Genomic DNA, 22,389 nt, shown 5'->3' with positions numbered 1-22,389 from the left:
TCTGTTCACATCCTTCCTATAGTGTGGTACCCAGAACTGTACACAATATTCCAGCTGAGATCTGACTAGTGACCAAGTTTAGCATAAACTCCTTGATCTGTAGTCTATGTCACTATTAATAAAGCCCAGAATACTAGATGTTTTATTAACTGCTCTCTCCACCTCTCCTGCCGCCTTCAAGGATCTATGTACATATACACCCAGGTCTGTCTGCTCCAGCACCCCTTTAAGAAGGTTACTTTTATTTTATACTGTCTTTCCATGTTCCTCCGACCAAAATTCCTCACCTCACACTTCGCTGCATTGAATGTCATCTGCCACCTATCTTCCCACTCCACCAATTTGTCTGCGTCCCTTGGAAGTTCGACAGTATCCTCTTCGCAGTTTACAATACTTGCAAGTTTTGTGTCATCCACAAACTTTGAAATTGTCCTTCTAACTGATGGCGTGAGCATCCAGTGAATGATCTGAAGCACAGACTTAATTTCTATCACTGTGTAATGGGCAAAACCTATTGCGCCACTAGGATACTGATTAGAGAATCTTTAAACATCATTGTTGCACAATCATGTGTTAAATATGGATGAGGGTGCCATTTCGCCTCTTGGATCATCCATCTCAAACCCGACAACATCCAACTGTTTTCTAAATTAAATTCAACACAGCTACTCTACTCAAAAGTCCATGCCAGGTTTTGACCACTTGTATGAATGCTTTTACAACATCTGTCCTAAAATTCCTTTCACCAGTTTGGTGAAACTTACTTTACTGTCACAGTTAGAAACCACTTGAACCAAGTGTTCAAAAAAATGTAATGGTTGCAAAAGAGTTCCTCTGTTTATTAATCTAGTTGGTTAATAGTTTGTTAATGTTCCATATTTAATCCACTACTTTCTATTTGTGCCTTATTTGAACTGAATATCATAATGAAATTGAGTGATGTGAAAGGAGAGAATTCAGGGACTAACACACTCTGGGTCAGTGAAAATTGTGTGACATTGAAGAAGATAGCTGAGAAGAGTTTCAAATAGTCTGGCCATCGATCCCAAAGAGAGGAAATATGGTGAGGCAAGTGATGGAGATGGGACTGCCAGGAAGAAGGAGAAAAGGAAAGCCTGAGACCAAATGGAAAGAGGCAGTAGCAAGAGATTTAAATGCAGCAGGGTTCAAGAGGAATGGGTGACCGACAGGAGGAGAAGGGGAAGAGCAATTAACAAGCTTTCTGGCAGCCCCAAGTAAAATGGAGAAGCTGAAAGAAGAATATTGTGAAGAATTTGAGTACTTAACTCAATGGTGGAATAATATTTGTCTCATTTCTGTCTTGCAATGAATTGATTTGTGGTACAGAATCACATGAATGTGACACATAAATACTGCGTACAGCGAGTTAGAGCAGACAATATTTAGGATGTGATTATGAAACTGTTGTATAAAATATTTATTGTATAAACACTGAATTGTTTAAACTCCTGTACAATTAGTTTGATTTGGATATTTATTTTAATCATGTGTCTGTGCCACATTCCAGACTGCCATGAGAGTCATGAAGTTTAGGCCCGAAGAGACTCTGGACATAATTACGCTTCTCGCTGGTGTTTTACATCTCGGCAATGTTGTATTTGTAATTGCTGGAGGGGCACAGGTTTCCTCAAAAATAGGTAAAAAAAAAAATGGAAATGTCAACTGTACTGATGGTCTGTTACAAATATTTCAGCAAAATAGATCAGTATTGTGAAAAAAATCTTGTGAATACAGTATGTTTTGTATTACAATTTGAGGATTTGGAAGCATCTGGAGAAATATTCTAAAATACAATTCTTCATTCATTTATTATATGGCCGAACAGGCACGTTACATTGAATAAATAGTGTAATATTTAATATAGAGAATATGATTGTTATAATATACAATTACATCATACACAAAATTTTGTATAATACAAAGAACAAGGAAAATTACAGCACAGGAACAGGCCCTTCGGCCCTCCAAGCCTGCACTGACCATGCTGCCTGACTTAACTAAAACCCCCTACGCTTCCGGGAACCATATCCCTCTATTCCCATCCTATTCATGTACTTGTCAAGACGCCCCTTAAAAGTCAGTACCGTATCTGCTTCCACTACCTCCCCCAGCAGCGAGTTCCAGGCACCCACTACTCTCTGTGTAAAAATCTGCCTCGTACATCTCCTTTAAACCTTGTCCCTCGCACCTTAAACCTATGCCCCCTAGTAATTGACTCTTCCACCCTGGGAAAAAGCTTCTGACTATCCACTCTGTCCATGCCTCTCATAATCTTGTAGACTTCTATCAGGTCTCCCCTCAACCTCCGTCGCTCCAGTGAGAACAAACCAAGTTTCTCCAACCTCTCCTCATAGCTAATGCCCTCCATATCAGGCAACATCCTGGCAAATCCTTTTTGTACCCTCTCCAAAGCCTCCACATCCTTCTGGTAGTGTGGCGACCAGAATTGAACACTATATTCCAAGTGTGGCCTAACTAAAGTTCTATAAAGCTGCAACATGTCTTGCCAATTTTTAAACTCAATACCCCGGCCGATGAAGGCAAGCATGCCGTATGCCTTCTTGACTACCTTCTCCACCTGCATTGCCACTTTCAGTGACTTGTGTACCTGTACACCCAGATCCCTTTGCCTATCAATACTCTTAAGGGTTCTGACATTTACTGTGTATTTCCTATCTGTATTCCACCTTCCAAAATGCATTACCTCACATTTGTCCAGATTAAACTCCATCTGCCATCTCTCCACCCAAGTCTCCAACTGATCTATATCCTGCTATATCCTCTGATGGTCCTCATCGCTATCCGCAGATCCACCAACCTTTGTGTCGTCCGCCAACTTACTAATCAATCCAGTTACATTTTCCTCCAAATCATTTATATATATATTACAAACCGCAAAGGTCCCAGCACTGATCCCTGAGGAACACCACTTGTCACAGCCCTCCATTCAGAAACACACCCTTCCACTGCTACCCTCTGTCTTCTTTGACCGAGCCAGTTTTGTATCCACCTTGCCAGCTCACCTCTGATCCCATGCGACTTCACCTTCTGCACCAGTCTGCCATGAGGGACCTTGTCAAAGGCCTTACTGAAGTCCATGTAGACAACATCCACTGCACTACCCCCATCAATCATCTTTGTCACTTCCTCAAAAAACTCGATCAAGTCGGGGAGAGCTACAGAACAAAAAGATCTAGGGTTACATGTTCATAGCTCCTTGAAAGTGGTGGACAGAGTGGTGAAGAAGGCATTCGGCATGCTTGGTTTCATTGGTCAGAACATTGAATACAGGAGTTGGAATGTCTTGATGAACTTGTACAAGACATTGTTAAGGCCACACTTGGAATACTGTGTCACCCTATTATAGAAAGGATATTATTAAACTAGAAAGAGTGCAGAAAAGATTTACTAGGATGCTACCGGGACTTGATGGATTGAGTTATAAGGAGAGGCTGGATAGACTGGGACTTTTTTCTCTGGAGCGTAGGAGGCTGAAGGGTGATCTTATAAAATAAGGTCTATAAAATAATGAGGGGCACAGATCAGCTAGGTAGTCAATATCTTTTCCCAACGGAAGGGGAGTCTAAAACTAGAGGGCATAGGTTTAAGGTGAGAGGGGAGAGATACAAAAGTGTCCAGAGGGGCAATTTTTTCACACAGGGTGAAAAAGAGGGTGGTGAGTGGAACAAGCTGCCAGAGGCAGTAGTAGAGTTGGGTACAATTTTATCTTTTAAAAAGCATTTAGATAGTTACATGGGTACGATGGGTATAGCGGGATATGGGCCAAATGCGGGCAATTGGGATTAGCTTTGGGGTTTCTTTAAAAAAAAAGGGTAGCATGGACAAATTGGGCCGAAGGGCCTGTTTCCATGCTGTAAACCTCTATGACTCTATAAGTTCGTGAGACATGACCTCCCTTTCACAAAACCATGTTGCCTCTCACTAGTACGTCCGCTAGACTTGCGGATAGCGAAGAGCATTGTCGGGCAATACAGCAGGATATAGATAGGCTGGAAAATTGGGCGGAGAGGTGGCAGATGGAGTTTAATCCGGATAAATGCGAAGTGATGCATTTTGGAAGAAATAATGTAGGGAGGAGTTATACAATAAATGGCAGAGTCATCAGGAGTATAGAAACACAGAGGGACCTAGGTGTGCAAGTCCACAAATCCTTGAAGGTGGCAACACAGGTGGAGAAGGTGGCGAAGAAGGCATATGGTATGCTTGCCTTTATAGGACGTGGTATAGAGTATAAAAGCTGGAGTCTGATGATGCAGCTGTATAGAACGCTGGTTAGGCCACATTTGGAGTACTGCGTCCAGTTCTGGTCGCCGCACTACCAGAAGGACGTGGAGACGTTAGAGAGAGTGCAGAGAAGGTTTACCAGGATGTTGCCTGGTATGGAGGGTCTTAGCTCTGAGGAGAGATTGGGTAAACTGGGGTTGTTCTCCCTGGAAAGACGGAGAATGAGGGGAGACCTAATAGAGGTGTACAAGATTATGATGGGTATAGATAGGGTGAACGGTGGGAAGCTTTTTCCCAGATCAGAAGTGACGTTCACGAGGGGTCACGGGCTCAAGGTGAGAGGGGCGAAGTATAACTCAGATATTAGAGGGATGTTTTTTACACAGAGGGTGGTGGGGGCCTGGAATGCGCTGCCAAGTAGGGTGGTGGAGGCAGGCACGCTGACATCGTTTAAGACTTACCTGGATAGTCACATGAGCAGCCTGGGAATGGAGGGATACAAACGATTGGTCTAGTTGGACCAAGGAGCGGCACAGGCTTGGAGGGCCGAAGGGCCTGTTTCCTCTGCTGTACTGTTCTTTGTTCTTTGTCCACTTATTTCCAAGTGGGAATAAATCCTGTCTCGAAGAATCCTCTCCAATAATTTCCCTACCACTGATGTAAGGCTCACCGGCCTGTAATTACCTGGATTATGCTTGCTACCCTTCTGAAACAAAGGAACAACATTGGCTATTCTCCAATCGTCTGGGACCTCTCCTGTAGCCAGTGAGGATACAAAGATTTCTCTCAAGGCCCCAGCAATTTCCTCCATTGCCTCTCTCAGTATTCTGGGGTCTATCCCATCAGGCCCTGGGGACTTGTCTACCTTAATGTTTCTCAAGAACCCCAATACCTCCTCTTTGATCTCAACACGACTCAAACTATCTACACATCCTTTCCCAGACTCATCATCCACCAAGTCCTTCTCTTTGGTGAATACTGACGCAAAGTACTCATTTAATACCTCGCCCATTTCCTCTGGCTCCATGCATAGATTCCCTCCCTTGTCCTTGAGTGGGCCAACCTTCTCTCTGGCTACCCTCTTGCTCTTTATATATGTATAAAAAGTCTTGGGATTTTCCTTAATCCTTAATCCTGCTGGCCAATGCTTTTTCATGACCCCTTTTAGCCTTTCTTACTCCTTGCTTAAGTTTCTTTCTACATTCCACACTTGCTTCGTGTGTTCCCAGCCTCCTAACTTTGACAGATGCTTCCTTTTTCTCTTTCACTAGGCTCACAATATCTCTCGTTATTCAAGGTTCCCAAAACTTGCCATACTTATCCTTCATCCTTACAGGAATGTGCCGGTCCTGAATCCCTATCAACTTACACTTGAAAGCCTCCCACATGCCAGATGTTGATTTGCCCTCAAACATCTGCCCCCAATCTACATTCTTCAGTTCCTGCCTAATATTGTTGTAATTAGCCTTCCCCCAATTTAGCACCTTAACTTGAGGACTACACTTATCTTTATCCATCAGTACCTTAAAGCTTACTGAATTGTGGTCACTGTTCCCGAACTGTTCCCCTGCTGAAACATCGACCACCTGGCCCGGCTCATTCCCCAATACCAGGTCCAGTATGACCCCTTCCCTATTTGGACTATCTACATACTGTTTCAGGACGTCCTCCTGGATGCTCCGTACAAACTCTGCCCCATACACGCCCTAGCACTAAGTGAGTCCCAGTCAATATAGAGGAAGTTAAAATTTCCCACTGCAACAACCCTGTTACTTTTACACATTGCCAAAATCTGCCTACATATCTGTTCCTCAATCTCCCGCTGGCAGTTCGGTGGCCTATAGTAAACCCCCAACATTTAATATATTTAACATATAACCCAAATCTTGCTTGACAAGATAATTGTAAGTATATATTTTTGGTGATTATAAATTAAGCAAAATAAATGACATTATAACCGGCAAAATAAGAATGATGCATAGAAACAATTCATTGAACTCTGCATTCCTTTCAGCTTTGGGGAGCGCAGCAGAGTTGCTTGGGCTGGACTCCATGCAGCTCACAGAAGTGCTGACTCACCGGTCGATGATTCTCAGGGGTGAGGAGATCAGCACACCACTCACAGTAGAGCAGGTAAGAATGGAAAAGTCATTACTATCAGAATGCATTGTCTCCATAAAGCCTTGTTACATTATTTAAAGTTTACTTTATTAGTGTCACAAGTAGGCTTACTGCAACAAAGTTACTGTGAAAATCCCCTAGTTGTCATACTCTGGTGCCTTTTTGGATACACTGAGGGCAATTTAGCATGTCCCAATGCACCTAACCAGCACATCTCTCAGATTGTGGGAGGAAACTGCAGCACCCGGAGGAAACCCGTGCAGACACGGGGAGAACGTGCAGACTCTGCACAGAACCCAGGTCCCTGACGCTGAGGAAGCAGTGCTAACCACCATGCCGCCCGTGTTACCAGTTTGCTCTTCACCAGTGTTATACACATTTTAGCAGCTAACCAATTAGTAGTAACTGAGGAAGTAAAGCACCACAACAAGCAAAAACACTAAAATAAATGCAAAATAGTGTGGATGCTGAAAATCTGAAATAAAAACAGAAAACACTGAAAAATCTCAGCAGGTCTGGCAGCATCTGTGGAGAGAGGAACAGAGATAACAGAGCAAAAAAACACTGGTTTACTTTGGGCAGTATTTAGTGGGGTGTGTAAGTGAAGGTGGCAGGCACAGGGACTTCATCGGTGAAAGCCAAAATCTCAGTTTTCTGTTGTTGGGTTGAGCTTGTGAAATAAATTAGATGATGTATCAGAGGCGGAAGCAGCCATTATTGGCAGGAACCTCTACCAATCGTTTTCAGATAATTAATACTGTTTAATTGGGAAGCACACCAAATTAAGTTTAAGCCACTGGCGCATGGGAAACTCTTGCTTCCTGTTTCTCTGCAGCCTAAAGATGGAGTGTACCAGGCATGGTTGCTCAATCATTGGATATGGGGTGAGGTTTTGTCTTCAACTCAGTGGCAGAGGGGAGGAGAGCTGGGAAGCTGGAGAGTGTGGTGGAGGCAAGGATGAGGGAGCTGGGGAGGTGGAGGCTTTGGTGCTCGAGTTGGCAAGAGCATGGGGCTGGTGCTCAGGTCCTCAGATGGCAACACAACAAGGCAAGGGCAGTTTGGGCATGGGTAGGAAATGAGATGGCTCCAGGGAACCAGGTCCTGGTCTCAAAAGCAGGATCCATCATTTCAGTAGTTTTATCCTGTGTGTCGAAGTGAGGCAGCTGAACCACATATGATCGAGGAAGGAGCTTTGGGGTTTGAAACAGGAAAGGTCAATGGTCCCTGAGGAAGGGCTGAATGGCAGTGAGGTAGGCAAAGGATGATGGAGGGAGGCTTCAGGATGATGGAAGGAAAGTGAAAGGTGAGATGAAAGGGTTGAGGGCGGGAGATAGCGGATCAAATATCAATGGCTATAGGTTGTATGTCAGTGGCTGTGAATCAAGGGTGACGGTTCCAGGATGATTTAGGAGAAGGAACCCAGGACATTGGGAGGCAGAGGGGAGATGAGAAGAAGCTGAAGGATGACAGAGGCTGAATGAAGGTGGATGGGCTCCAGAGGCATGGTCACAATGTTAGTGTCCATCAACATGGCTGTTACGAAACTGCTACTTTGCTAGATTTGAGGTGCTGTTTGGAAACTTTTACTGCACAGCGAAATCGGGTTATTACACGAGATGGGAGGAACTCTGGGTGTTGCCCACAGGAGGGTTTTGCATTCACTTTGGTCAACTGCAACTATGCCTGAAATGAAGGCCTTGTCAATAGAGGTGCTCATTTCATTACCTGTTTACAGTTCATTTTGTTGATTCACTATGGGTTTATACATCCAATCCTTTTGCAACCTTGGGCAATGGAAGGGATGATTTGCAAGGGGAGGACCACTATTGTACAACATAGGCCACAAGGCCATCAGCTGGCACCAGCAAAAGGGGAGGGACGTCAATACTTCTGGGACCATCTTAGTCACAGAAGAGCATTGGTGTGTCAACGGGTGTTCAGAATGTGCACTATCTCCAGATATCTGAGAGGTAATGTCATAGATCAAGTCAGAGTCATGCAGTACAGAAAAGGCCCTTCGTCCCATCAAGTCTGCACCGACAATAACCACCGCTAAAGGCACACTAATCCCATTTTCCATCATGTCCTATATCCTTTATTGTTATGATATTTCAAGTGCTCCACAATCTCCATCCTGGCTGTCTTGGTCAAGCAGGAAGGTCTCCATTTCTCATCCTGCCTGTCCCAGAGAGTTTGGAGGTGAACTTGTTGAGAGACATTGCTAAACTGTGGGGCTATTCTTTGTTTGTGGCGTGACATCTTTGTGAATTTGTTGGGGGAGTGATGGAGCTCCAAAAAGATAACAATGTAGATGATGATGATCAGAGGATGTCAAGGGGGGAATGGAGGTTGCACGTCTCCGAGAAATTTTAAAGATGGTCCTGCAAGTGAATGAGCACTTCTCCCAGTTGGCATTAGTTTTCCCTGCCTGTAGAGACTGGATGCTTATAGCTGCCCCACTCTAGAATTAATTCAGCTGATGGTGGGGCAGATGATTCCTGGCTGTATTCTTGCATGTGAGACATGTGCCTGTTCTGCACAGTTACAATTTCCATTGTGGTTGTGTGTGTGGGCAGCCTTTGACATGTGAGCGACAGTGACGTCCGCTCCCAGTTCAGCCATTAGGAGTTGTGCTGTTTTTATGATATTCTGCCCTTTGCTTTTTTGTCTTATCATTTTACCAACGGATGCATAAAATCGATAAAATACACATGCATATACCAGGTGAATATTAATACTGAGATCACATGGTAAATAATGTTATCTATTACTTCAAAAACGTAACTAGCCACATCGAGGTTGCCAATTAGCCACATGTGATCAGTAGCTAACATATTAAGCAACAATGTTCTAAAACAATCTTATAATAACTGTTTTGAATCAGCAGTTTGCAGATTCTGTCCTTGCAGTTAACCATTTGTTAAAGTGGACACAATGGGTTTCATACAAAGGCAGGATAATGAGAAAATTTTCCTGATTAAATATAGGCAAGGGGTGGGATTTTCCAATCTCATCCGTATACACCTCGCTGCAAGCGAGTTGGAGAATTTGATATTTCAGCCAAAACGCAATTCACTTTCAGCGGCACTGGAGACTTTCAGTCCTCGCTCGCGGCTGGGGTTTACGGACAAGGTCAATTATTTAGTTGGTTCGAGAGGAGGTAAACTTAATTGGGTTGTATGCATGTTCTGTTTTAAAAAAACATTTTAAAATTCTATAAATGTTATCATTACTGAGACAAGTTATCAAACAATATTTTCGCCAGATGGGTCGGTGATGTCTTTTGGCAGTCTAGCAGGATGGATTCATATCCCAAATTTTTCAGTCTGTCATCTGCCAATCTTCAGATGGTGTGACTTTCAAAGCTGCAAAACGTTTTGTTATATGTACAAGATCTGTCTCTTAAAACAATGACTGCTGGAAAGAAAGTTGTTAATTGTGGTAAAGAGGGAGGTATAACAGATCAAATGCAAACTGGGTGGCCACTTTGCAGAAGACCTTCGGTCCATCCGCAAGCATGACCCAGACCTTCCTGTCACTTGCCATTTCAAAACACAATCCTACTCGTTTTCATGCTGTAAACCTCTATGACTCATGTCCACATGTCTGTCCTTGGCCTGCTGCAATGTTCCAGTGAAACCCAATGCAAACTGGAGGAACAGCACCTCATCATCTTATTGGGCACTTTACAACTTTCTGGACTCAACAACTTCGGACCATGAACTCTCTCCTCCACTTTCACCCCATTTCCATTAATTTATTTTATCTTATTTTTTATTTATTCTAATTTCTTCCATTGTTTCATTTTTTTAATCTCCATTTTCTTCCCTTACCACTGTCTCTCCGCCCCAGTAGGGCCATCTGTTACCTGTTTCGGGTTGTCCTTTGACACACTGCTTACCCTTATTCTGCCATTTACATATTCTGATCTCTTAATGGCTAATATCAGCACCATTCTTAGCCAGGATCACCACCATTTACATTCCCTTTGTCTTTTTGTCCATGACACCTTTGTTAATCTCTTCCATCTCCACCTATCCAGCTCCACCTCCCCCCACCCCTCACTCCATCTTCACCACTACAGTATATATCTCACCCTATTTTCTATTGTCTTCAGCTCTATCAAAGGGTCACCCAAACTCAAAAACTTGGCTCTATACTCTCTCTGCAGATGCTGTCAGACCTGCTGATATTTTCCAACATTTTTGGTTATTGTTGTGCTTGTTACTATTTCAATTCCCTGAGGTAAATTACAATTGTTTATAAAAATCTGCAATGGAGGTGCTAATTCTCATTGATCACAAAATCTGACCCTGGAGTGCTCATACTTCTGGCACTATGGGTGCTGTTTCACATCCACAATGGTTTTTGTACTGTACTAGCATACTGTGGCAGTGTCAGATACTATTTTGAGTAGGTCAGCATTGCCAGCACTTGCACCTTGTGTTGGAAGGGTGGAGGGTAGGTGGATTGTGATACTAGTCAAGTGAAATGCTGATTTGACACCACTAGTGCTATTTTTAATCTGAACGTGTTCTTTAGCTTTTTCCTGCATGCTGCTCCATCAAGATCCTCACCTAAGAGTTCTGCATGGAACTTCTATCCTTTCCCACTGTCCTTGTTGTCACAACTCATTTTTGGTATTTCACTATGTGCAGGCCTTGTCTCTGCATTATCCTCCAAAGTATCTGATTTGCTGGCCGCAAGTGTAAAATCAAGCAATGGTGTTACCTCATTTGTTTGTTCTTAGACCATCTAACGTTTAAGAGATTGTGTGATCGGGGGAAAGTGAGATAGGAGGAGGATCAGGTAGAAGCATACCTTCATCTTCAATGCTTTCAGCCAAGCTGCTGACCACCATCTCAGTGATGGCCACTCAAATGATGGTGAACGTGGGGAAGGGAGGAAGGAGAGGAAATTGTCCTTTGACAATTAACTCCTGATACCTGTGGTTGTATGCTACATGTCTTAAAATTGAGTGAAAAGTGTGCCAGGGTTTGTGCCTGACAGTTTAATAGCTGGTAATATGTGCAAGAGGTCTGATGTGGGTGTGAAGCTTGCAGCAATGCTGTGTCTGTGAAGGTGAGGTGAAGCTATGATTGGGAAGTACAAGTCATGTTTGATTCAGGTTGTTGGTAGCTATGAGACAGGGACGTGTTGCATTGGGCAATGTGGGAGGCCAGTGATGTGGTTGCCAACATCTGAAGATTACTTGTGACTATTGAACTACTTTTGGCAATGAATGCAGGTCTGCAGGATTATACTGCTTGCGTTGACCTACATGGCAACCTGGTCAGACTGCCTTCTCAGAGTTTCTCTGTTCTATAGATGGAGGGTCCTCACTCCCTCTTGTCAGTTGTTGCATTGGAGAGCATTGGAACACATTCTATGCCATGTTGTTCCATTCTTATGTGTTTCAACATCAAACTGACTTCCAGAATTACTTCCAGAACCTGCTTAAGCCAAAATTCACCTCTCTTTTTAGAGGAGGACTTTAAGTAGTGCAGGCCAATGTAACCTTGTCCTATTCTTTTGATTTTGCAGCCCCTGCTTGGGCGTGCAGCCACTCCGCAGCAGGCTTACTGGTAGCTGTACGATGTAATCATTTAACTGAATAGTCAGCATAAAGTTTGCATTGGGAGCAATGGGCACAGATTAATCATGCTCAGTCTTGGGTGCTTTCAAATTTTGCTTCCTTTTATCAGATTTAAATTTGTGCTGTAGAGTGCAGTAAAATGGAATTTAAATGACAGTTCTTTCTCCAAAGGCAGTAGATTCCAGAGATTCAATGGCCATGGCACTTTACTCCCAATGTTTTGCATGGATCATTAGAAAAATCAACAATAGAATAAAAGGAAAGGAGGACTACAAATCTGTGGGTGTCCTTGATATATTTGGATTTGAAAATTTTGAGGTACAGTAAATAGAAGTTTATATTTATTCACAATGCTGTCATGAAAATAATTTCTTCACTTTTTCTTTCTCTTATTGTTCTTTTCCTTAATCTCTTTCTATTTGGCTGCTTTCATGATCACTTTCTCATTCACTTTTTCTGTACTTTTTGTGTTTTCTCTTCCTCTATTGTTAATTTGCATTTGATTGAACATTTGTTAACAGGTAAATCGGTTTGAGCAATTCAATATCAATTATGCAAATGAAAAACTTCAGGAATATTTCAACAAGCACATATTTTCTTTGGAACAGCTGGAATATAACAGGTAAATGACATGTAGCACTTCAAAGAAATATCTACAGTTGAACCACAATTAAGGCTGGATTTACTTTTTAACTCTGAAAACTTTTCAGTGTACGGCCGCCCCGATACCCTTTGGAATTTAATGTGTTCCATTGTCTCCCGAGTTGAACTGCCATTTTTGCATTAATGCACATTAAATATCAATGTTACACTAAATCCATGTAACAGTGACAATATTGTTGTTTCAGAGTATTATTTGTCACAAGAAAAGTTAGATTCTAATGCAATTATTTCACCACCATTTTAATCGCTTATTTCAGGCTGCATTTTGTCTTCATCTTTGCTCTGATGTATTCTGAACCTTTTTTTAAAAAAAAGATGTAAATCTATAGCTGAGTGCTTTCAAATTAAGGACTACTGAGAGAAGCACTCAAAAATGACTAATGGGGAATGCCATTGGTAATGTAAGTTGTGCGAGTTCAGCAGCATTGTTAATAATTCAATGCTTGCAGTTATAATCAGCCCTGTAAGCAAACTGGAAACCTTGTACATCTGTATTTATATAATTGATTAAGATTTATTTTTCATTAGAGATGGATTGGTCTGGGAAAACATTGATTGGATGGACAATGGGGAATGTTTGGATCTCATCGAGAAGGTAACTTCTATATTTTATTGACCGCACTGCAATGGAATCATGTGGATACAAGAACAACTTAGTGCGTCGAGTATCCTGTCCAGGAACCGCACTAGGTGGGAGTTTGTGTTTGAAATGGAACTGTAAATCAATTAAAACCGTTCAAGGGTCGGAAAATTATTTGAACTTGGAAATATGCACCAATGCAGACAGTTAATTCATGACTGACACTCTAGTCATGAGAGGCTACATGCTGGGAGCAAGGAATCGTTAAATTTATCCCAACAACTTGATTTTTCAATCAGCTAGGAAGGTTCCATTCTCTTACTGTGCAACCTGTAGCTCACCTCACAAGCCTTGGTTATAGGATGAAATCTTTATAGTGTCAGCAGAGCACTCATTAATAGTCAAGATTATTCAAAGAATTTTGACTTGACCATACTGAAGAAATGTTACTTAACTATTTCCGAGTTGGATTGTAAAATTCTGTGCTGATCTGTTGTTGCTTGTAACATTCTGATTTGTTTTAAACCACATGCATCAACCATCCGAAATGATGCCAATTGAATGCTCTGCAGACCAATATCGATAAAACCAAAGAGCTACTTTTATATAGCAATAGCCTGCAGATGTGCAAACCTCTATCTTAGTGACCAAACGGTAAAGATTGTAGTGTTTCAAGTATCTGGGAATACATATAGACCAGAAGCTAAGCTTCACAGAGAATACTGACTGTATCTTTAAAAAACGCTAATCAGTATCTGTTTTTAATTAAAAAACTGAAAGGGATTGGAGTGAGCCGAAATGTTTCAAAGAGAGTATACAAAACTCTGATAGAGAGCATCCTAACATTCAACATGACAGTCTGGAGTGTAAACCTGAGTGTGAAATGCAAAAGTAAGCTGGCCAGAATTGTCAATGCTGCTGATAAAATTATTGATAGACAGCAGACACAGCTTGATAACCTATTTAACAATGTGGTTAAGAGGAAAGCTTGGACCATCATCAGTAATCCCTCTCATTCTTTATATCCTCAATGAAAGGCTTCCTTCAGGCTGACGCTTTAGAATTGCCAGGAAAAATCTGTTCAAGAGGTCTTTTGTTCCTAGTGCCATAAACTTACTAAATAATATATTGTAAACTCAACCCGCTCTTTAAAGTTATGTTTGTATGATATGGATATATGTTATATGTGCACAAATGTATGAATGTAGGTTTACATGAAGTATTCACTGTTTTTGAACAAATTACTATGATTATATGTTATACTGGAGGTGAATCCAAAGGCAAATTTCCACTTTTACAAGGACAATAAAGTTCTATTCTATTTTACTTCTGATAAAACGCCCTAATTTTATGTTGTTGTTATTGTTAAATAAGGAATTGTGAAGCAGTTAGAGCATAGATTTTTCAATGCAACACAGGTTAAGAAACACCTAAAATATGAGCATCACAGCACCACCACTGGCAAGAGTTTGCATTTACAAGATGTTTGCTGAGGCAATTTTGTTCATATACATCCATGTGAATTGATGTATGACTAAAATATGTATTGCAGATGTGTATGCAGCCATAAAATCTGTTAATACATTAAAGATGATTATGATCTTTTAATGGATTCAATAACCATAATTACATTCAAAGTCTCAAACTATATTGTCTTCATGGTCTATATGGACAAAGATTGGGTAAACTGTTAGGAATTCTTAATCTATAGACAGATAAAGGCCAGTAATTTAATGATCCCATATTTGTCCCAATTGAAAATATATTTCACAGAAACATAGAAGATAGGAGCAGGAGGCGGCCATTTGGCCCTTCGAGCCTGTTTCACCATTCATTACAATCATGACTGATTATCCAACTCAATAGCCTAATCCTGCTTTTTCCCCATAACCTTTGATCCCAAGTGCTACATTTAGCCACCTCTTGAATGCATTCAATGTTTTGGCATCAACTACTTCCTGTGGTAATGAATTCTACAGGCTCACCACACTTTGGGCAAATCAAGGGCAGATGCAATATAATTTGGATTACAAAGAACAAAGAACAATACAGCACAGGAACAGGCCCTTCGGCCCTCCAAGCCCGCGCCGCTCCTTGGTCCAAACTAGACCATTCTTTTGTATCCCTCCATTCCCACTCCGTTCATATGGCTGTCTAGATAAGTCTTAAACGTTCCCAGTGTGTCCGCCTCCACCACCTTGCCTGGCAGCGCATTCCAGGCCCCCACCACCCTCTGTGTAAAATATGTCCTTCTGATATCTGTGTTAAACCTCCCCCCCCCCCTTCACCTTGAACCTATGACCCCTCGTGAACGTCACCACCAACCTGGGGAAAAGCTTCCCACCGTTCACCCTATCTATGCCTTTCATAATTTTATACACCTCTATTAAGTCTCCCCTCATCCTCCGTCGTTCCAGGGAGAACAACCCCAGTTTACCCAATCTCTCCTCATAACTAAGCCCCTCCATACCAGGTAACATCCTGGTAAACCTCCTCTGTACTCTCTCCAAAGCCTCCACGTCCTTCTGGTAGTGTGGCGACCAGAACTGGACGCAGTATTCCAGATGCGGCCGAACCAACGTTCTATACATCTGCAACATCAGACCCCAACTTTTATACTCTATGCCCCGTCCTATAAAGGCAAGCATGCCATATGCCTTCTTCACCACCTTCTCCACCTGTGACGTCACTTTCAAGGATCTGTGGACTTGCACACCCAGGTCCCTCTGCGTATCTACACCCTTTATGGTTCTGCCATTTATCATATAGCTCCTCCCTACATTATTTCTACCAAAATGGATCACTTCGCATTTATCAGGATTGAACTCCATCTGCCATTTCTTTGCCCAAATTTCCAGCCTATCTATATCCTTCTGTGGCTTCTGACAATGCTCCTCACTATCTGCAAGTCCTGCCAATTTTGTGTCGTCCGCAAACTTACTGATCACCCCAGTTACACCTTCTTCCAGATCGTTTATATAAATCACAAACAGCAGAGGTCCCAATACAGAGCCCTGCGTACAGAGCCCTGCGGAACACCACTCGTCACAGGCCTCCAGCCGGAAAATGACCCTTCCACTACCACCCTCTGTCTTCTGTGACCAAGCCAGTTCTCCACCCATCTAGCCACCTCTCCCTTTATCCCATGAGATCCAACCTTTTTCACCAGCCTACCATGAGGGACTTTGTCAAACGCTTTACTAAAGTCCATATAGACGACATCCACGGCCCTTCCCTCGTCAACCATTTTGGTCACTTCTTCAAAAAACTCCACCAGGTTAGTGAGGCATGACCTCCCTCTCACAAAACCATGCTGACTATCATTAATGAGTTTATTCCTTTCTAAATGCGCATACATCCTATCTCTAAGAATCTTCTCCAACAACTTCCCCACCACGGACGTCAAGCTCACCGGCCTATAATTACCGGGGTTATCCTTCCTACCCTTCTTAAATAACGGGACCACATTAGCTATCCTCCAATCCTCTGGGACCTCACCTGCGTCCAGTGACGAGACAAAGATTTGCGTCAGAGGCCCAGCGATTTCATCTCTCGTCTCCCTGAGCAGCCTTGGATAGATTCCATCAGGCCCTGGGGATTTGTCAGTCTTTAAATTCTCTAACAAACCTAACACTTCCTCCCTTGTAATGGAGATTTTCTCCAACGGTTCAACACTCCCCTCCGAGACACTCCCAGTCAACACATCCTTCTCCTTTGTGAATACCGACGCAAAGTATTCATTTAGGATCTCCCCTACTTCTTTGGGCTCCAAGCATAAGTCCCCACTTTTGTCCCTGAGAGGTCCGATTTTTTCCCTAACAACCCTTTTGTTCCTAACATATGAATAAAATGCCTTGGGATTCTCCTTTATCCTGTCTGCCAAGAACATTTCGTGACCCCTTTTTGCTCTTCTAATTCCCCGTTTGAGTTCTTTCCTACTTTCTTTGTACTCCTCCAGAGCTCCCTCTGTTTTTAGCTGCCTGGACCTACCATACGCCTCTCTTTTCTTTTTGACCAGTCCCTCAATTTCCCTGGTTATCCACAGTTCTCGAATCCTACCCTTCCTATCCTTTTTAACAGGCACATGCCTGTCCTGTAGCCCTAACAAATGTTCCTTAAAAGACTCCCACATGCCAGATGTGGATTTACCCTCAAACAGCACCTCCCAATCAACAGCTGCCAATTTCTGCCTAATCCCACTAAAGTTAGCCTTCCCCCAATCCAACACCTTACCCTTGGGACACCACTCATCCTTTTCCATCACTATCCTAAAGCTAACAGAATTGTGGTCACTATTTGCCACATGTTCCCCTACCGAAACTTTGAAGACCTGACCGGGCTCATTCCCCAGTACCAGGTCCAGTATAGCCCCCTCTCTAGTCGGGCTATCTACATATTGTTCCAAAGTGAATGGGAGATCATTCACTTTGGGAGATCATTCACTTTGGAAATGTCTCCCCACCTCCATCCTAAGTGGCCTACCCTGAATCCTCAGACTGTGACCCCTGGTTCTGGACTCCCCCACCATTGGGAATATCCTCCCTGCATCTACCCTGTCTAGTCCTGTTAGAATTTTATAAGTCTCTGAGATCCCCCCTCATTCGACTGAACTCCAGCGAAAACAATCCTAACCTAGTCAATCTTTCCTCATACATCAGTCCCGCCATCCCCAGAATCAGCCTGGTAAACCTTCCCTGCACTCCCTCAAGAGCAAGAACATTCTTCCTCAGAAAAGGAGACCAAAACTGTAGACAGTACTCTGGGTGTGGCCTCACCAAGGCCCTGTATAATTGCAACAACACATCCCTGCTCCTGTACTCGAAACCTCTCGCAATGAAGGCCAACATGCCATTTGCCTTCTTTACCGCCTGCTGCACCTGCATAGAACATAGAACATAGAACATTACAGCGCAGAACAGGCCCTTCGGCCCACGATGTTGCACCGACCAGTTAAAAAAAAAAACTGTGACCCTCCAACCTAAACCAATTTCTTTTCGTCCATGAACCTATCTACGGATCTCTTAAACGCCCCCAAACTAGGCGCATTTACTACTGATGCTGGCAGGTCATTCCAATCCCTCACCACCCTCTGGGTAAAGAACCTACCCCTGACATCGGTTCTATAACTACCCCCCCTCAATTTAAAGCCATGCCCCCTCGTGCTGGATTTCTCCATCAGAGGAAAAAGGCTATCACTATCCACCCTATCTAAACCTCTAATCATCTTATATGTTTCAATAAGATCCCCTCTTAGCCGCCGCCTTTCCAGCGAAAACAATCCCAAATCCCTCAGCCTCTCCTCATAGGATCTCCCCTCCATACCAGGCAACATCCTGGTAAACCTCCTCTGCACCCTCTCCAAAGCCTCCACATCCTTCCTGTAATGTGGGGACCAGAACTGCACACAGTACTCCAAGTGCGGCCGCACCAGAGTTGTGTACAGTTGCAACATAACGCTACGACTCCTAAATTCAATCCCCCTACCAATAAACGCCAAGACACCATATGCCTTCTTAACAACCTTATCTACTTGATTCCCAACTTTCAGGGATCTATGCTCACCTTCAGTGACTGGTGCACAAGGACACCCAGGACCCGCTGCACACTCCACTCTCCCAATTTACAGCTATTTGGTAATAATCTGCCTCCTTGTTTTTGCTTCCGAAGTGAATGATCTCCCATTACTCCAAGTTATACTGCATCTGCCATTGATTTGCCCACTCACCCAATCTGTCCGGATCATTCTGAAGGATCTCTGCATCCTCCCACCCAACTTGGTATCATCTGCAAACTTTTGAGATGTTACATTTTATTCCCTCATCCAAATCATTAATATATTATGAATAGCTGGGGTCCCAGCACCGATCCCTGTGGCACCCCACTAGTTACTGCCTGCCAATTTGAAAAGCACCCATTAATTCCTACTCTTTGTTTTCTCTCTGCCATGATGTGGAGATGCCAGCATTTTTACTGGGGCAAACACAGTAAGAGTTTTAACACCAGGTTAAAGTCCAACAGGTTTATTTGGTAGCAAATGCCATTAGCTTTCGGAGCACTGCCCCTTCGTCAGATGGAGTGGAAATCTGCTCTCAAACGGCACAAAGACACAAAATCAAGTTACAGAATACTGATTAGAATGCGAATCTCTACAGCCAACCAGGTCTTAAAGATACAGACAATGTGAGTGGAGGGACCATTAAGCACAGGTTAAAGAAATGTGTATTGTCTTCAGACAGGACAGCCAGTGAGATTCTGCAAGTCCAGGAGGCAAGCTGTGGGGGTTACTGATAGTGTGACATAAACCCAAGATCCCGGTTTAGGCCGTCCTCATGTGTGCGGGACTGATAGCTCCCTGTATTCTGCTTTTTTACCTATGTCGTTTGTACCGATGTGTACCACGACCACTAGCTGTTCACCCTTCCCCTCCAGAATGTCCTGTACCTGCTCTAAGACATCCTTGACCCGAGCACCAGGGAGGCAACATACCATCCTGGAGTCTTGTTTGTGGCTAAGAAATGCCTGCCTATTACCCTTACAATTGAATCCCCTATAACTATTGCACTGGCACACTTTTTACCCCTTCCCTCTGCAGCAGAACCAATCGTGGTGCAATGAGTTTGGCTGCTGCTGCTTTCCCCAGAGACGTCATTCCCCTCAACATGTATCCAAAGCCATATATCTGTTTTGCAGGGGAAATGGTCACAGGAGATTCCTACACTACCTGCCTATCTCTCTTGCTCTATCTGGTGGTCACCCATTCCCTTCCTGCCTGCAGAGTCTGAGCCTGTGGTGTGACCACCTCTCTATACGTGCTATCCACGATACTCTCTAACTCGCGGATGCTCCACAGCGTCTCCAGCTGCCACTCCAGCCCTGAAACTCGCGCTTCCACTTTTGAAAGGTGTTTTGTTTCAGATTATATCCAATTCTCCAGGGCCCTTCTTTCCTGCTCCTTGTTACTACTGAATATAACCTTTACAAACGGTAAACCACGGAAATTACACAGAAACACTATTACAAAGAACAAAGAAAATTACAGCACAGGAACAGGCCCCTCAGCTCTCCAAGCCTGCACCGACCATGCTGCCTGAATTAACTAAAACCCCCTACCCTTCCAGAAACCATATCCCTCTATTCCCATCCTATTCATGTATTTGTCAGAATGCCCCTTAAAAGTCACTACCATATCCGCTTCCATTACCTTCCCCAGCAACGAGTTCCAGGCACCCACTACTCTCTGTGTAAAAAATCTGCCTCGTACATCTCCTTTAAACCTTGCCCCTCCCACCTTAAACCTATGCCCCCTAGTAATTGACTCTTCCACCCTGGGAAAAAGCTTCTGACTATCCACTCTGTCCATGCCTCTCATAATCTTGTCGACTTCTATCAACAACAACTACAATGCCAAGAGAAAAAAGAAAAGATAAAATCTACTTGCCAGTCACCAGCCAATCACTTACCTGCTGGCTATGATGGCACAGTTTGATTTCCTTTGACTTCTCACTTGTCCTCGAGTCTGCCTTGCAGGTCAGCCTCTCCTGAAGATGAGCACCTCTTTCCCCTCGGCATCAAATTCCCACTGAGCTCCAAATTCCCAATGCCCTCACTCTGGCTGAAGTCTCACTCCGGCTAAGTCTGTCTACCACTGGCGTGTGCAGGTTCACAGGCTCTTACAGGACATGTTAGAGTAACATCTAACTGTCTGACCACTTTACAGCTTGGAAATGCACCTGAAGATAGCACCATAACTAGCAATTCTATTTTAGACTTTATTTTAGTCCTCTGGTTGATTAATTGAGGGAGAGAAAAATTTAGCTGTGCATTTGCCAAAATAGTTCAATGATTTTATTTGTTCAGAACCCCAAAAGTATTTGTTTGTCATTGTAATAGACTTGTTATGTGTAAAGCTTAAATTACTTACACAGAGGCAAGGGAGGAAATTGCTGGGGCCTTGAGAGAAATCTTTGTATGCTCACTGGGCTACAGGGGAGGTCGTGATGTGGAGATGCCGGCGTTGGACTGGGGTGAACGAGCAGCGCTCCAAATGCTTATGGTATTTGCTACCAAATAAACCTGTTGGACTTTAACCTGGTGTTGTGAGACTTCTTACAGGGGAGGTCCCAGAGGATTGGAGAATAGCCAATGTTGTTCCTTTGTTTAAGAAGGGTAGCAAGAATAATCCAGGTATTTACAGGCCGTGGTGAGCCTTACATCAGTGGTAGGGAAATTTTTGGAGAGGATTCTTCGAGACAGGATTTATTCCCACTTGGAAATAAGTGGACGTATTAGTGAGAGGCAACATGGTTTTGTGAAGGGGAGGTCGTGTCTCACGAATTTGATCGAGTTTTTCGAGGAAGTGACGAAGATGATTGATGAGGGTAGGGCAGTGGAAGTTGTCTACATGGACTTCAGTAAGGCCTTTGACAAGGTCCTTCGTGGCAGACTGGTGCAGAAGGTGAAGTCGCATGGGATCAGAGGTGAGCTGGCAAGGTGGATACAAAACTGGCTCGGTCAAAGAAGACAGAGGATAGCAGTGGAAGGGCGCGTTTCTGAATGGAGGGCTGTGACAAGTGGTGTTCCTCAGGGATCAGTGCTGGGAACTTTGCTGTTTGTAATATATATAAATGATTTGGAGGAAAATGTAACTGGATTGATTAGTAAGTTTGCGGACAACACAAAGGTTGGTGAATTTGCGGATAGTGATGAGGACCATCAGAGGATACAGCAGGATATAGGTCAGTTGGAGACTTGGGCAGTGATGGCAGATGGAATTTAATCTGGACAAATGTGAGGTAATGCATTTTGGAGGCTCTAATACAGATAGAAAATATACAGTAAATGGCAGAACTCTTAGGAATATTGATAGGCAAAGGGATCTGGGTGTACAGGTACTCATGTCACTGAAAGTGGCAATGCAGGTGGAGAAGGTAATCAAGAAGGCATACGGCATGCTTGCCTTCATCGGCCGGGGTATTGAGTTTAAAAATTGGCAAGTCATGTTGACGCTTTATAGAACCTTAGTGAGGCCGCACTTGGAATATAGCGTTCAATTCTGGTCGCCACGCTACCAGAAGGATGTGGAGACTTTGGAAAGGGTACTGGAAAGATTTACCAGGATGTTGCCTGGTATGGAGGGCATTAGCTATGAGGAGAGGTTGGAGAA

The 22,389-nt window shown here is 43.4% G+C and overlaps 1 protein-coding gene across 1 annotated transcript in view; it reads left to right on the top strand.

Annotated features, from left to right (window-relative positions):
• myo10 (myosin X) overlaps nucleotides 1-22,389 on the top strand; it is a 443,782-nt gene that overhangs the window by 239,506 nt on the left and 181,887 nt on the right. Inside the window, exons 10-14 of the mRNA XM_078240784.1 lie at nucleotides 1,529-1,658; nucleotides 6,281-6,399; nucleotides 12,155-12,301; nucleotides 12,505-12,605; nucleotides 13,175-13,241. Of these exons, the coding sequence (XP_078096910.1) occupies nucleotides 1,529-1,658; nucleotides 6,281-6,399; nucleotides 12,155-12,301; nucleotides 12,505-12,605; nucleotides 13,175-13,241 (564 nt within the window). The remainder of the gene's footprint in view (nucleotides 1-1,528; nucleotides 1,659-6,280; nucleotides 6,400-12,154; nucleotides 12,302-12,504; nucleotides 12,606-13,174; nucleotides 13,242-22,389) is intronic.

Source organism: Mustelus asterias, chromosome 2 (genome assembly GCF_964213995.1).
Source record: "Mustelus asterias chromosome 2, sMusAst1.hap1.1, whole genome shotgun sequence".
Taxonomy (NCBI): Eukaryota; Metazoa; Chordata; class Chondrichthyes; order Carcharhiniformes; family Triakidae; genus Mustelus; species Mustelus asterias.
The sequence above is the reverse complement of the archived record's forward strand: the minus strand, read 5'-3'. Positions and strand labels throughout refer to the sequence as shown.